This window comes from Mauremys mutica, chromosome 2 (genome assembly GCF_020497125.1).
Source record: "Mauremys mutica isolate MM-2020 ecotype Southern chromosome 2, ASM2049712v1, whole genome shotgun sequence".
NCBI classification, from domain to species: Eukaryota; Metazoa; Chordata; order Testudines; family Geoemydidae; genus Mauremys; species Mauremys mutica.
The window spans coordinates 132,314,580-132,331,666 of NC_059073.1; the positions used below are offsets into that span (position 1 = coordinate 132,314,580).

At 46.8% G+C, this 17,087-nt stretch overlaps 1 protein-coding gene across 3 annotated transcripts in view; it reads right to left on the reverse strand.

Annotated features, from left to right (window-relative positions):
• The window catches only part of TACC1 (transforming acidic coiled-coil containing protein 1), a 76,010-nt gene that overhangs the window by 17,994 nt on the left and 40,929 nt on the right, over positions 1–17,087 (reverse strand). Inside the window, exons 3-6 of one of the 3 annotated variants that reach the window (XM_045005393.1) lie at positions 14,138–15,287; positions 12,317–12,352; positions 6,805–6,865; positions 5,869–6,076 (exon numbers count right to left, since the gene is read on the reverse strand). In XM_045005393.1, coding sequence (XP_044861328.1) covers positions 5,869–6,076; positions 6,805–6,865; positions 12,317–12,352; positions 14,138–15,287 — 1,455 coding nt within the window. The remainder of the gene's footprint in view (positions 1–5,868; positions 6,077–6,804; positions 6,866–12,316; positions 12,353–14,137; positions 15,288–17,087) is intronic. The other 2 variants (XM_045005392.1, XM_045005391.1) reach the window with 2 other exon arrangements.

Genomic DNA, 17,087 nt, shown 5'->3' on the forward strand with positions numbered 1-17,087 from the left:
TAGTTGGAAATTGGTCCTGCTTTGAGCAGGGGGTTAGACTAGATGACCTCCTGAGGTCCCTTCCAACCCTGATATTCTATGATTCTATGATACCAGCACCTGCTTTCCAAAGGAGCTGGCAAAGTATGCGGAAGACAAAGCAGCAGCTCTGTGTAGGTACAGTGCCAAACCGTACTGATATTGAATAGGGGCCCCAGGGAGGATCAGAGCCCAGAGCAGGAATGATGGGCTAGGGGTGAGGCTGCTGGACTGAAACTCAGGAGACCCAAGTCCAGCTCCTCACCTTGGGCAAATCAATCTATCCTGTGCCTCAGTTCTCCATCCGTACAATGGAGATGAATGATACCCCACTGCATTCAAACTGTGGGGATACAAGCCATTAATGACCAGGAAGTGCTCAGATATTGTGGTAAGGGGGCCATACAACTCCCTAGATAAGCTGCGTTAGGTGCTGTAGAAATACACATGAAGATGAGATCTTGAGCTTTTCCTGTTTTCTAACAGGATTTACTTGAGTGTCTACAGTCACGGTCATTATCCATGTACTCTGTAAACTTTGGGGTGTTCTTTGGGATCCTTTGGCTTGGGAAGTGTCATATCAATGTAACACAGAATCACAGAATTGTAGGGCTGGAAGGGAGCTCGATAGGTCATCTAGTTCAGTCCCCTGCACTGAGGCAGGACCAAGTGTTATTGGTCCTGGCAGGTGTTTGTCCAACCGGTTCCTGTCAGGGATGGTTCTAAGATATTATTAGAATTAATAGTCCCTACGGGATAAGGTGACGTGCAACATAGGTGGCAACTGCCCACCCTGAGAGCTCTGGGTCAGGCACAGAGGTTTTGCTCCAGCCCCGGGGCTCAAGACAGGAGTAATGGATGGGCACAAAGGAGATCAGAGTTAAGGGGAAAACCCATCACGTGATGGAGTTTAGAAGGGATGAGCTGCTTCACTCATTCAGCATCTTTTGCAGGCCAATTTGTAGAGAGGTCCTGCAGGACGCAAGGTGGTGCAAGTCTCACTCATTGGGTGAGAGACTCACTCCCTAGCACGCTCTCTCACTCTCACACACACTCCTAAGCTTATCACAGTTTTAAGTAAATATATAGAGATTTCAAATATTTTTACTCAGGCACTGCAAGAGACAACAGTAAGCTTGGAAAGACGCTTCCCAAGCTTGTGTATTGCAGTAACCATGGAGACGACAGGCCTTTGTGCGATACATGTGCAAGAGGACAGAGGCGGCTACGTGGGGGAAGGCGGGGGGGTTGTGTGTGTGAATACTGGATGGTCAAAAAAATATGAGTTTGCCCAAAAAATGAGTAGGACTTGATCAAAAGTTTGCAGGTTCTGCAAAATACAGTTCCAAATTTAAACTGCACTGAGCAAATTCATGTCCTCAGTGATCTCCAACCACCCAGGTTTTTGTTCCAACCAGTGAACAATTATTTTGATTAAAATCCACTAGTTTGCACTGCATACAGAATTCTCACGTGCCCTAGCCTTTAGTGTGAATTAGGACAATGAAGCATTTCCTATGCAATATTAAGCAGTGTACATTTTAAAACAAACTATTAAGTGCTGGTTGGATTAAACACCTGGCCCACTGGATGTCACCAAGGACCAAAGACGAGAGTCCCTGTCTTAAGCAGTGACCTAGCACAGCTCCTGGAAAGTGTCTCTCTTTGGCCTTGACCCTCACTCTTGAGGACAGCCAGCCCTTGGCATCTCTGTACAGGGCTGGTGTCCATCTGCTCAATGGGCGTGGGGATAAAGGGATCCATGTAAGTGCAATCAAGGGAGTGGGGACTCTTCCCCTCCAAATGAAAATCACTGGCCCGCTCCCCACAGGGGCACCCAAGAACAAGAGTGGCAGCAAAGCGGTGGGCTTGCTGATTCAGCGTTACCCACCCTGTAGGGCTTCCCTGCTGCTGCACTCAGAGCAAAGGGGGGAACAATGCTTTTGTGGCCATGCCGCAATGTGCCATTGTCCTTGACAGGTGCCATTCACACCACTCCCCTCGGCTGCTGGCTCCTGACCTTGGCAGTGACAAGGTATTTTCAGTGGACCTCCCAAGTTTTGAATTTAACTCCATCTGCATCATATTGTTGGTAAATGCAGAGACTGTAGGACATTTGAAAAAGACATAGAGCAGTTGGGACCGGCTGTGAACAAATTTTGCCTCTGGTGTGTGTTCATAGAGATCATAGACTATCAGGGTTGGAAGGGACCTCAGGAGGTCATCTAGTCCAACCCCCTGCTCAAAGCAGGACCAATCCCCAGATAGATTTTTGCCCCAAATGGCCCCCTCAAGGATTGAACTCACAGTCCTGGGTTTAGCAAGCCAATGCTCAAACCACTGAGCTATCCCTCCCCTTTTTTTTATAGGGATCATAGATCATGGGTTTCCTCTGGCTTCCTGTGCCCCAGGGCACCCGTCCCCTCATTGTGCTTTGGCCTCAGAGCCAGCTCTGTCCGAATAAGCATTTAAGGGCAGGGTTTTTCCCCACCTTTGTGCTTGACAAGACGCTGCCCTGATGGCCCCTTTTCTCCATCACCACTTAGAGTAGCAATGCCAGTTGGTTTTCTAGAGGCGGGAGGGAGGTGCCCACCATGCCTCTGCCCCCCATACTCTCCCCTGATGCTGCTGCCACTTGGAGACATTGTCACACACCAAGAGGAGGAAGGGCAATTTCAGTCCTCCAGAGTGCTGCCTCTGAGCAGTTTTGACCACAGCCACTGACCTTTCCAGAACCACACTCAGTTTGGCGTGTGCACAAGATGTCCCCCATCTTTCCCCCCCTCTCCAGCTCCACAATCTGGATTTGCACAACCACCGGCAACAAGTGTGAGGCTGAATACTGATTGGGTGCAAGATCTTTCACTCCCTGCATGCTACCAAACAGGTTTGTATACTCAACGGCCAGAAAAGACCATTGTGCCCCTCCAATCTGAGTTCCTGTATAACACAGGCCATGGGATAGCCCTGAATTCATTCCTAACTAGAGCAAATCTTTTAGAAAAACATCCAGTCTTGATTTAGAAATGCCAGTGATAGAGAACCCCCCTCAAACCTTGGTAAAATCATTCCATAGGGTTAATTACTGGTGCTGCGTTCCACCTCAGAGGTGTCTGCATTTCAGTGATGGTTGCAATGATTCACACATATATAGTCTCTGTAAAGTGGAGGGATCGTTTGGGATGAAAGGGTGTTGATACTGCAGGTGGTGACAAGCAACAGCTGTTCCCCCCACTCTGAATAACACAACTATAAGCCTCACACCAACTGGCCCCAATGATCTGTCAAGAGAGTGGTTCATGTGTCCCTTTCTATTCTCACCAGCAGCAGAGGAGAGAAGATAAAGGCTGCCTCCTCCAATAACTGATGGCTGTGGATATCGTGCAACCCTACATGACTCCAGTATATAATTTATGAACCCTATGTTCCTAAATTACACTGTGGTGCTCTGTGAATGTGACTGGCAAAAGCAAATGTATCATCAGAATACAATTATGATGGAAAGCAGGAAGTGAAAGGGCCCACTCTCCACTGCTACAAATTCTAGTTCATTTTCTCCACTTGGTCTATTGTTATTTTTTATTGTCTAGATTTTCAGTAGGCCTGATTCTGCATTGCCCTGCACTGTGGCCAATCTCTTCCCTCAGTGGAAAGTGAGTGCCGAATGCGACCAAATCAGAATGATGGGAAAGACGTGAGTTTTGCACTGTGACACATTGCTACCCAAAGAGCAAGGTGCTGGGGAATCAGGCCCTGTGAGTCTACAAGAACAAATATGTGAAATAATTTTTTTTCTCCTTATCCCACGAAACCTTTATTTCCCTGGAATACTCAACAGCTCGTGGCTCAGTTAATTATCAACGGTGACCTCCCATGTAGAGAAAAGTAAGAATTCTCTCCTCCAGGAAATATGCCCACAGAGGCTATTACAGCTATTTCTCACATTTCAGGAGAAATGATTAATGTGTAAGAAACAAAACTGGCCAGGAGATGGCTGCAAATTTTCAGTGTGGCAGTTATTGCCGTTCTCACCTGTACCTTTGACATAGATTTAACATCACCCTTGCTGACTTTTAATTATTTCAAAATGGATTGGCTGGAGCTGCAAATTCAATAGAAGACAAAATACTGCCACGACTGTTTCTGCAGACCTTGCTTAGCAAATCCAAATGTCCTTACAGGCACGTATCCAGAACAGTTGTCATTTATACGACTCTTTAATATACAGATCTACATGATCTAGTAGACAGGTCCTGGGACTAAAATCTAGGCACATCCAATTTCTAGTCTAACTCGAATTAATGTGTGACCCTTAGGCAAGTCAGCTTAACCAGTTTGTGTCTCATTGGCTACACTTGCGAATTACAGTGCAATAAAGGAGTCTCGGGTGCCCTAGCTCACTTCCCGTCCACACTGGCAAGGCACATAGAGCGCTCTGACTCCGCAGCTACAGCGCTGCTTGTACTCCACCTTGGTGAGTGGAATAACGTTTGCTGCGCCCCCGATGGAGCGCCGTGGCGCCTGTGTGAATGAGGTGTTGCGTTACTGCGCTGTGATCAGCCTCCGGAAACATTCCACAATCCCTTAAGTCAAGTGGCCACTCTTGTCATTGTTGTGAAATCGGCTGCAGGAATGTGGAAATGCCCTTTCAAAGCTCCATTTTGGAGAAGCCGGCTGCTTATCAGCTCTGAGAAAAGGTACTATTTGCTTTGAGTGAGTGAGAGAGAAGCGGGGGGAGGGGGGTCTGAACTTACAAGACAGCATGCCGATACACTCTCAGCACCCCAAAAACCCACTCTCTCTCTCTCCCCCATACGCATAACACACTCCCTGTCACATTCCACCCCACCCCACTCCACCCATTCGAAAAGCAAGTTGCAGTCACTTGCATGCTGGGATAGCTGCCCATAATGCACTGCTCCCAGTGCTGCTGCAAGTGCCGCAAATATGGCCATGCCAGTGCGCTTGAAGCTGTTAGTGTGGACAGACCTGCAGCACTTTCCCTACTGCCGTCTATGAAGGCGGGTTTAACTCACAGCGCTCTACATCTGCAAGAGTAGCCGTGCCCCTAGTGTCCTCACCCGTAAAATGAAGAGAATACCTTGAGGGATGAGCTACCTTACTGGGCTGTGAGGACTAGTTAACATCTGAATAGTGCTTTGAACACAATGTGTTAGATAAATTGCTCACACTTCTTCTAATTACCGTTACTAAATATCAGTCCACATGTTACCAACTCTCAGTCTCCCCACACTCACACTGGGCAGGTGTCAAAAAAGCAATAGCGCACCCACAGGAATTGATTTTTGATTCACGTTTGATTGTTCTGAAAGAGCACAAGCCGGTTTTCAGCTTGATAAAAGGTTGGCCCCACTTCACCCCATTGGATTCACATGACAGAACAGACTCATGGCTTAGAAAGGGAATTTGCAGAAGCAGCAAGGCAGCAGGAGAACCAGTGTTGTGAGAGAGGGGACTGTTTGTGATCCTGGATTTATTCTGTACATCCATTGTCTGAGCCAGTTTCAGTCAGTGGCCATGGAGATGAACTTTCTAATGTAATGCTGTGAGCTTCTGTACAGCACTAAATTAAAAAGGGCCAATATAAAAACAACCTACAATCACTGATTTTTCATAATGTAAATAATACAGATGAGCAATTTGAGCCTTTAACTAGAATATACTGTAGCTTCCTGCCCAATTAATGTAAATAAGATGTGGGATGATGCTGCTCGCACTGCTCTGTTTGCCGTTAGAGGTTATTTTAGAGGTCACTTGGATTTCTGAGTCTACATGCTGTATATGTCTATAGCGTTAGAGAGAGAGATAAATAGATATATGCTTCCATACCTGCTTCTGAGGATGAAAACGCATGATTTATGGTAGATACAGGAACATTGGAACATTCAAAGTACTCCAGGTCGTCTTCTGGCTCACCTTTCACCTCTGGCCCGGATGGTTTCTGACTGGAGGATGTAGACGCCAGCTTCTCTTCATCAGTAGCGTGGCCATCACAGTTTGCAACGTCTGGGATTTTTGAGATCAATGCTCCTTCATCCTGTGGGATCAAGGCAGGCAATTCAGCAGGGCTAAACTAATCCATAGGGATCAGGCTAATGCGTCATCAGAACAGCTAATGGAAAACAAAAGAAAACTCGTCAAGCGGGCAAGCTGCTCCTATCGGCACCTCAGGAAGGTTTTGGAAGAGAGAAACACATGGCAGAAAGGAATGGACAAAATCCATTAAGCTGTGTGATCACAAAACTTGGCACCGCACCACTGCCCCAGAAATGGACAGGGGACACTTTCAAGGTATTGCCCCGGTTCCCTCCTATGAACAACACAGAAATGTAGAGACCATGGTTTCATTTATTGGCCGAAAAACTTATCAGGGCAGGGAGGGGAAGGATTATCAGATAGGTGCACATAAAACATCTCCAACGTGGATTCTTCCAGCTCCTCCTCATGTTGTTCACCTGCTCCCAGAAGCCAGGATTTGGCGATGTTGAGAGCGATTTTCATCGGAGAAGGGGGATGTAGTGCAATCTAGTGTTTTCCGGGACGTCTGCTGGCTGGTTCTGGGTTGTTACAGGTAAATATCAGTTTAAAGCTAAGCCCTCCAAGCTCTTCTCATGATTATGTCCCCCCTACATCAGACTAGTATCAGGAAAGACATCCCTGAATCAGGATTGCAAATCCTCCTCCTTCTCAACATGCTCACTTCCCACACACAAGCTCCTGCTGGCCTCCGAAGAACACAGGTAAGTGCCATTTGCTTAACTGTACCTGAGTGCAAACATCCAGGACCAGGGATTGCATCTCATATTTCTTCACCTTGCAGCCACTCCTGCAACAAGAAAAAGAGACAGATTCAGACCCAGCTTTGCTGTTCTCACCGGGAGGAGGACGGGTGGAAGAAGCAGCATGTGCAGAGAGAGGCTGAAGCAAATGAAGGGCAGCCCCGGTGCTTGCATTGCATTCTGCTGATGGGACAGCCCCAAGCACTCATTAGGAAAATATTATGGCAAAGCAAGGTCTTAAAGCAAAACAAAAAACAACCCAAACAAACCAACCAACCAACCGTTGTTTTCTTCAGAATATTTACTCCTTTGCAAAAATAAAGCCCAGAGGAAGCACCTCCAGTCAGCTCTTGCCTGCTGATGGAGAGGATTACAACCAACAATAAGCTTGGTAAAAAAGGTTTCTCTTACTAGGTCATTGCCCTGAATCTCTAAAGCTTTATCTGGAGATATTATCCAGGGTTTGACATGCATGTTGGTCTTCCAGCAGGACGAACCGTTCCAACAAAGAGACCCTCCACAAGCATCAGTGCATGTCTCCCGAAGCCACGTGTTACTCTGTTCTATCTACCTCGCGGCTCTGCATAGCGCTCATCTCCATAGTATCCGCGCCTTTCCTAGCAAGTCAGATCTGCACAGCTGGGCCCGAACAGACTTTATGGGGTCTTCTGCTCTTCTCCCTTCCCTGGTCGTAGTGCACTCTGCTTGGTTTGAAGGGCAGACTCATTTCATTCCTTTGTATTTTAATGATCTATCCAGTGACGGTGAAAACGACGTCTCAAAGAGGAGCGTGCTGCAGCATGCCCTAAAGAAGGCTAAGCTCAGGGTGACTCTGAGCTCTTCTTGTGGCTCATTCCAGACATGGATTCCCTCAAATGAGAATGCTCCACCTCCAGCTCTCAGGCATTTAGTCCTGGGTTTTGCAAGCTGCACTGTCCATAGTAAATCCTGGATGGAGATGTGGTTATAGGCGTACTTGGGTCCTAACACGCTGATGGCCCAGGCCTTGAATTAACTCTGGAAGCAGACCAGGAATCAGTGGAGAGACCATAGCATGGGGGTGAGATATGGTAGCTTGGTACATGTTCCCAGTTGTCAGCCCATTGAGGAGCTGGGTAGCTGCATTCTGCCCAATCTACATTCATAGCCACAATCAGCAAGTGTGGCTTCACTTTCCCACCAGGTTGCATCCTTGCTTTAGGCCCTGTGTTGAGCTTTGCTTGGGTTAAGGGTCTGTTTTTCCTTGGACTCCATGTTGATTCATTTCAACCAATGTTTTAAACAAATCTAGCAGACAGCACTGAGCTCCAAGGGCCGAATCCAGCAGAAAATAACTCAGGCTCTCTGAACTGAGCAGTCAAGCATGCAGGGCTGAGAGGCACTAGTCTCATTCTGGCATTTGGCAAAACAGACTGGCCGTGTCTCATGGACCTGGAGCATGCACCAAGGGATGTGGAGGCAGGAGTCTCTGGGGCACAGGAGGAAATGGGGACACCTGCCTTGCAGCAGGATAACATGCACAAGTGCATTTATCTCTCTCACACAGCACAGGAAGTCATGTTTCACCATCTTGGCAGGGAGCAAAGTTTCACCACCACCTCACTGCCTCAGTTAGCAACCTACTGTTCCAGCCCTTGGTTTTTGGTTCCCCAGAGGACAAACATTTGCTGAGCTTAAGACAGATCTTGTGAGGGTCCATTACAGATATTTATAGGAAGGCTCACTGCCCCCTGCTTTCTCAGTGCTGCTTACCAGCAATTTCGCAATGGTGAAGTATGAAAAGATTTGCATTGAGGCCCTACTCCAGGAGTCCCCAACGTGGTGCCCGCGGGTGCCATGGTGCCTGCCTGTGGCATCTATGTGCGCCCGCCTACTGGCTGCTGGAAAAGCAGCTGCCGAAATGCCGCCGAGAAGTGGAACCTCAAGACGTCAACGTCAAGTGGCCGCTTCTTGGTGGCATTTCGGCAGCTGCTTGCCATGCTCCTCGGCGGCTAGTCGTCAGGCGCCGGCCACACTGAAAAGGTTGGGGACCACTGCCCTACTCCATAATAATCCCCTTCTCCTCCCCTCAGTTCACTCTCAAATCGCCCTGTTCTGTTTTTGTGCCTCTGCCCATTTTCCCTCATGCACACGCTCCATGCAGGGATCACTAGTGCTCCAATAGAGCACAATGAAATCCATTATATGCTGGCCCATGAGGGAATCTGATTTGGAGGCTAACATTCACATCTGTGTCTGCCTCAAAACCCCATTCACTCAACTTCAGTTTTCTTCATAAGGTTCTAACACAAGTGGTTGAATCTCAGGTCCAATGGGGCTTGGCAGATAGCAATCTCTGTAGGTACAGAAGAGGGCCACCATGCGACTTGCTGGGGAGAGGGTTCTCATATCATCTGGTAGCCAGTCTGATCAGAGTGCCCTATCCCCTGGTACGTGATCCACAAGCTCGGGGGAAGGAGAAGAACCAGGCTAAGCTGCTCTCAGCCATAGGTTGCTATTACACACATCCCACTAGCCAGCTGAGTTTTGCTTCTCTCTGCTAGACACATTTGTGCTCTTCTGCTGTTGTTCTAATCCTGGAGCATGAATATAAAGTGACCTGCTTCAATAACCTCCACGGCTTTCAATCAGCAAACCCTGAGGCTACCAGAGTCAACGGGGATATGGGACTACACAAACTAGGGAATGCAGGCCATGAATTACCCTCTTTCTACAGCATATTGGGTGCCAGTACTTGGGACTCAAACTAAAGCAAAGAAGGTTGTATTCAGCTCAGGAATATGTCTGGTAAATGGATTCCTAAATATGTGTACAATAGGAAGCTCCCTAGTCCATAAGTCCTGATTAAAAAACAAAACACCAATAGTTCAGAAAGGCTTGTCAGTTTTCAGTCTGAAGGCAAATGCCAACATTTGCATTCAGTTTTGCTGAATACTGTTCAGTATTGTACATACTATAACTGACCCTTTCTCTGCTGGCATCCCCAGCTGAGAACTACGCAGACAATAAAGGCACAAATGGGGTAACATAATGTAAATAAACTACCGGTAAGTCTCCCGTTCCAGATAGTTCTGAATTTCCCTAAATCTACCAGCATAACCTACATGAATCCTATCTCCTCGGCTGCTCTCCAGAGTGGGTGATGGGCGGCGTTAGACAGTCACGAGTAAGATGAGTCCACCTGTTCCAGGAGAGTAAAAGGATCCTAGAAACCTGGTGTCAGACGATCTCTGCTGCTCTCCTCGTTACTACAGGAAAGCACAAGGCAAAGTGCAGAACTTCCACAGTGACAACACCGGGAAAACACAGCAAGAGGGGGAAATACTTTCCTACAAGAACACGCAATATTTCACTGGTCCATTGTGGCCGGGGTGCTCATGCAAAGTGCTGTGGCGTACATGGCTAGTTTGTTATGGTCAAGCTGATCACACATGCAGGCTGAGCGCACCGGTGTGTTACTGTCAGGGGCTGATGCAAGCTGGGGTGGCACACGCTGGTTTGCTATTGTAAGGTTTTGTGATGGGTCCAGATGAGGCTTAGCCTGGTGAGGGACAATACCCCAGCATGTTTCAGTCTATCTGGCTGCTCTAAGCAGGCTTTAGGGGCTCAGTTAAAATAAGTAGACAATCAAAAAGGTGTCGCCCCAAGGTGAGAGCTATAACCTAGAAGTGCAGACAGCTGCCCCGACCAGTCACTAAGCAGAATTAACCAGAAGAATGGTTTTGTGCCATCAATGTTTGAATCCATCAAAGGCAGGATTCTCTCCCCACTCACGGCAAGCCTGGGCCCAAATGCCAGCTAGATAGCTCAGACTCTTCGGGGCATGTTCCTCTGACAGCGTGGGGTGTCATTCATCACGACTGGCTCCTGAACAGGCTGCCTGATGTTCTAACCCAGTGCTTCTCAAACTTTTGTACTGGTGACACCTTTCACCTATCAACCACTTTTTTATATAGTTAATACCATTATAAATGCTGGAGGCAAAGCGGGGTTTGGGGTGGAGGCTGACAGCTCGCGACCCCCCATGTGATAACCTCGTGACCCCCTCAGGGGTCCCGACCCCCAGTTTGAGAACCCCTGTTCTAACCTAACCCTAAGATAACAAGACAGGGCACTGGCCTGGCAGGCAGGAAACCTAGGCCTTATCCCTGGCTCTCCCACCGACCTGCTGTACGACTTTCAGTTACTTGTGTTTTCTGTTTCTCCTGTTACCCTTTGTCTGTCCCGTCTATTTAGATGGTAAAATCTCGGAGGCAGGGACTGTCTCTTACAATGTGTCTGTGCAGCAGCTAGCACAACAGAGTTCTGATCTTGGCTGGGCTCTAGGTGGTACTGCAGTACAAGTAATTCACATTAATCTGTGCACTGAGAGTGTTCGGTCTCCACCCTGCCTAGAGAGAGGCTGTTTACCGTCTCCTTGCCAATCACTGGATAGGGCCAGTAGTAGTTAATCCATAATGCTAACACTTCCCTTGCTGAAGGTTGCTATTCTTTGCAATCCATTCTGGTTTATTTTATTGTGCAGGAGATCTGCACTGAGCAAGGTAAACCCTCCCCAAGCCCTAAAGACATTACCACAGGAAGTATGAAAAAGAAACTTAGGTTTTTTGAGTCCCTGGGCTCATCAAAGCCTCTGTGAAGCTATTTCAACCTGTTCTGTCCATCGTCCCATTGAGTCTCCTGCCCTAGGAGCCATTCCTTTAGTATTCGCTGCCTGCCTCACTACTTTACAAAGGCTAGTCAGGTGGGGAGACTCCCCCCCGGGGAGAGAATCATCTGAAAGACAAAAACAACCTTTGTCTCTACAGTTTATGGATCCAGGAGAAGATCCCCCTAACCCAGTGGTTCTCAACCAGGGGTACGCGTACCCCTGGGGGCACATCAACTCAGCTAGATATTTCCCTAGTTTTACAACAGGCTATATAAAAAGCACCGGCAAAGTCAGTACAAACTAAAATTTCATACAGACAATGATTTGTTTATACTGCTCTGTATACTATACGCTGAAACGTAAGTACAATATTTATATTCCAATTGATCTATTTTATAATTACATGGTATAAATGAGAAAATAAGCATTGTGACACTTGTGTTTTAATGTCCGATTTTGTTTTTAAGTGAGGTGAACCTTGGGGTACGCAAAATCAGCCTCCTGAAAGGGGTACAGTTGTCTGGAAAGATTGAGAACCTCTGGTCTAACCAACACATTGATTTCATACACTTCTATGTCATCAAAACACACTGGAAGTTGACATGCCATGGGAGCAAGCACAGACACACACCTACAGTACCACCACCGTCTCCCTTTTTCATTCCTTTGCACACAGTCCATCACAGGGCTAAGCTGTCTGATGAAATAAGGTCTGAGAGAGGTGAACACGAGTCAGACAATGGAACTCAAAAGGTAGGAAGGAGCCTGCATGCCATGGAGAGAAGAGGGGTTGGAGAATGCTAATAAACACTAGAAACAAATAAAGAAAACAGAAGAGAGTACTTACAACAGAAAACAGAGAAATTTCACTTGTTCAGTAGTCCTGATGCATCAAATAATAGACAGGAAAAAGAAACAGACAGATGGAGAAAAAAAAAGCATGTGAAACGACCTGGATATTATCTCTCATTCGAATAAATGTAACGAGTTGCACAGTTCTCTTTCTTGGGGAGGGGCATGCAGATAGGAGACAGTCCAATTCAGTGTTTATTATTATTGGAGAAGAAATGAACATTCATGCAAAAATCCAAAACCCCGGGACCCAGGTGCCTGGAACAGTTTATTCTGCTCCTAAATAAAGAAGAGATGGAACCTGAAACTTTAAGTGATATTCCATTGTCTGCTAACTCTTAACCACTTCAGAGTCAAACACAGAGGAGTGCTGGGGTTTAACAGATCCATATAGATTCCTTGCAAGATATTTCTGAAAGATGTCAGAGAGACCAGTTCATTCAGGTTTACCAGGTTTTCTCCATTCTCTCTCAGTTAAAATCCATCCTCCAGGTTTCCCCCCTCATTAAAATTTCACCTAGACAACCAGTGAGCAGAATGGTGGCTTGTTTCATTTTTCATGTCAATTCAAGCACAAACTGTGTGCTTCCCAAACTTCCCCATTTAACCTGTTTCTTGCCTCTCCTTTTTCTGCTGCTTCCACCTGCCCCTTTGGCCATGTGAATGTCAGTTAATAATTACAAGAAAAAGGCCCAAATATTTAGTGCGAAATGACTCTCTTATAATAATTCTTTCTGCCTTCCTGCCTGTTCACAAACTACATACTGGGGTTATATCAAAAGATTAAACTGTATTGTGATATTCTGTTTCTGGTGTTTTGTATGTTGCAACTTCAAACTCTGGGACTCAAGTCACCTGGAGACATCAATAAGGCACAGACCCTGCTTGGAAGAAACCTGAGATACAACGGGTGAAAGGCTTATGGTGACATAGGATACAATTCAGCCTGCATTCCCAGTTGGCACTGTGAAACCTCAGTACTTCCATGACCATTTTAAATAGCATGCTTTAAGAACGAAATATGTATTTAAAGAATCCCACATGTACGTGTACCAAAATAGTCCTGCAAGGGAAGGCAAACTGCACGCTGTCTGGGCAGATGTGATACAGCCGACAGAACAAATAGCCTGACTGTTTAACCCGTACTTCTCGTCATTAGCTATGAAAGAGGAGGTTCCAGGATGACCTGAAAACCGTTTCAGCACTATGTGATGAAAGAAACATCCATTTGTATTGAGTGGAAGAACCACAGAGCCCACGGTGCACCAGCAGTTGGAAAGCCCACTCCTGCCCAACCCTCACATAAAGGATTTGTTTTGAATAAACCATTTAACAGCAGGGGATTTTAAAGTTCATACACTGGAATCTCAACTACCTGTTCTCTCTAACATGCCAGGATCTCAGGTGATTTCTTACAACAAGGTCCCACTAAGAGACACTAAACTACTTGGCTTTTATGACTAACACATGCATTGCTGAGTGTATTTGGCTTGTTCATCCAGTCAATTCATGAAGAACCACTGGATGAGAAAAAAACAAGACACAGCCACCTGTGTGCAAATACAACAGGGCAGGAACAAAATGTAGTGACACTGCAGAATCTGGCTGCCTGCCATAGTTGTCTCTTTCAGCTCATTCACCAGCAAGACTAGCCTGGATGAGAAAAACGTGGCAGGAAACAGGAGCATCGCTGCAATTGCTCCCAAGGCATCTGGGAAACAAACAAGCAGGCTGCCATCACACAAAGCAAACCTCCAGCTGCCTGACCCCACAGAGAGCACAAAGAGCAGTCAACCCAGCACGCGGCATCACTCACGTTATCAAGCGCGACTTGGACTTCTTCGGAGAGGCTTTGCCTATCGTCAGCTCCTCGCCCTGAACCTCCAGGGTCTGAGACTCCAGAATTTCATTGAGATTATTATCAGCCGTGGGGCAGGAATCAGCAGCTGTGCTGGCTAAGCTCTTGGTGGGTTTAAAAGGATCCACTGTGTCAAAGTTGTTGGGGTCAAAATGATAGGAAGCCTTTGGGAGGGGTGGGGAGTTCTGCAAGTTCGAGCTGCTGCCAAAAGGGTTGAAGTTAGGGTCGTCCCACTGACTGGGATCCACCGGGTACAAAGCTTTGGGGAGAGGCACCTCTGCTGGAGCCTTTTCCAGGCCATCAGCACTCACAGGTGTATTAGCAGCTTCTTTTTGTCGTTTAGGAGTTAGTTTGCTGGCAGGTTTCCTGCCAATTTTCTTTGGCAGGGCTTTCTTGACCTCTCCGTTCTCCACCCCATCCGTAAAATCAAATTCCAGCTTCAGAGCATGGCCCCGGGACTCCTCAGCCAACTCCACCCCGGAATCATTGGTGTCGCTGTTTGAAGCCATGAAGGTTTGCTGAGCTGCAGGAGGAGAGTTTTGTATTTTGGAACCTCCCATCACAAAGGGGTTTATTTTCTCATCATACTCAGCTGGATTGAACTGGTAAGATGCTTTGGGGACAGGGATGCCATCCGTGGGTGCTTCCGTTTCTGGGGTCTCTCCAGCAGTTTTCTTCCTAAGGGAAGATGGTTTCACTTTCTTGAGCTTGCTCTTGCTTGGCACTGACTCCAGGGCAAAAGTTTCAGCCTTTGACTCAGCATCAGCCAACCCTTCAAGAGTGACAACCATGTCTTCTTCTGACATCACCCACTCTTGGGTAGCTGTGGGTACATTGGATGGTAAAGTCTGGTCTGGAGCCGACACTGCTGAAGATGGAGAATCGGTTTCTTTTGTGAGTGCTGAAGAAATATCCAAAGGTGGCTCCGTTTCTGGTGCAACTCGTGTCACTGATGAATCTTCATCAAGTTTGCAGTCAGTTTCTGCTTTAGAATTCTTGTTGGCTTGAAGAACTGCAAGATGAGATTGCACTTCATCCTCAGAGTGCTTCTGGGGTACGTATGTCTCAGAAATTTCAGCTACCAGCTGTTCATCATCTTCATGTAATTCTAAAATAGATAAAAGCAGCTATTAAAACCATGCCTGCTCCATAGCATTCTAGCATAATCTGCACCTAGACATCAGCTGAATGAGTTACAGATTGGCATCCCTACGATTTTCCTCTTCTCAAAGCTGCTCCAAGATTCATAGACACAAAGATCGATGTATTTATTTAGATTTATAATTTATCCCCAGCTGCAGATACATTCTGTAGAATTTAAAGTACACAATCCAGAATCTGAAGGTCACCATGAGAGAGAATGCCCACACACAGACCAGAACTACTTACCTACCAACAAACCTATAACATCCTCTCCCTATGACAGTACTACCACCCTAATGCCCAAGAAGAAAGATGGGCTTTGCAACTTGATTGGAAAATTAACAAATCTGAGTTGCAGGGAACCTAACCCCTAGCTAGGACTGATCAAATAGTGTTTATTGTGACTCCCAAGTATAAAATCTAGGTTGCAAATGTAGAATAAAAACAACAAAATGCATTATTGTCCACTGCGATGGGAAGTAAAAAAGCCAAATCAGTCTAAAGCAACCACAACTTGAGAAAACAACCTAGAAGTTCATTTGAAACAATGTAATTTTACTTTATTTCACAGACAGCGGCAAAAGGGGCAGGTCTCTAGGGATAAGTGGCAATACAGATATTTTTCAGCTACCTTAGTTATATTTTGTCGTTGAGCTAATATGTGACAGGGAATTTTTTCAAGTCCTTCTACAAACTACCAGCTTGTGCCTCGCTGTTATTCCATGGCCATAGCTGGACACGCATGAAGTGGCTTGTTCAAAAGAACACCAGTAGGAGCAGCTATGTACTTTGCCATTTGGACACAGCCAGTTAACAATGCTGCCAGCGGCCATCTCATAAGCTCCATGCCTTTCTCCACGTCTTTACTTCCCATCCCAATGAGGGGAAGTGTCCTGCCAATGGAAGAGGAGTATGGTACGGTACTACACCGCCTTCAGCCTAAGCACCATTTCACCCAAGTCCGTGCGATTCACTTGCGTTTACACGGAGGATGGTTACACCGCTCCAGGGTTCAATTATGTCCGCTTGAAGGCCCCATTACATTGCCAAAAAGCTGTCAAGTGGCCTCAGTGTAAAGAAAAGTAGTCCCAGTGTTTAAAGGACAAATTAAGGCTGCAGCTTGGGTTGCAAGGGCAGCTGTGCAGAGCTGGACGGTGCTATGGCGATTTGACTGTGAGTGCACATGTGGGTGTCCATACTTCACTGGGAGGGGGGGGTTAACTGCAGGTAGTGTATGGTACACCGTTATTTACCTTTGTACAGTTTCACTTCGAGCAGCAAATGTGTTAGGTACCCAATTCCCTACACCCCTTTGAAAGCCACAACCTAGTGTCTCCTCTATGGCAGCCTTTGTTGGGTGAATGCAGATTTCAGGCAAAAAACCAAAAACAATAAAACAAAACCAAAAAGCAACCAGAGGAAAGAGTGCACCCCAAAATCAGTGTTTGCAGCACAGTCTGCGCATGCCCAGCCCACAGAAGCACAGTGTAACGTCCGTGCTGGGTTGGTCCCACGATATTCAGCTGCGACATTCTCAGTGAGTTTCCCAGGCCTGAAGAAGAGCTCAGTGTGAGCCCGAAAGCTTGTCTCTCTCTTGCCAGCAGAGGTTGGTCCAATAAAAGATATTACCTCCCCCACCTTGCCTGAATTTCAGCATTCCTGCAGGCGAAGGTGCTGTTCACAGCAGACAGACTGAGCCTTTGAGATGATGGCCCCAACTTTAACAGCTCCCCTGGATTCCAGTCCTCTCGGCTCTACGGCCACG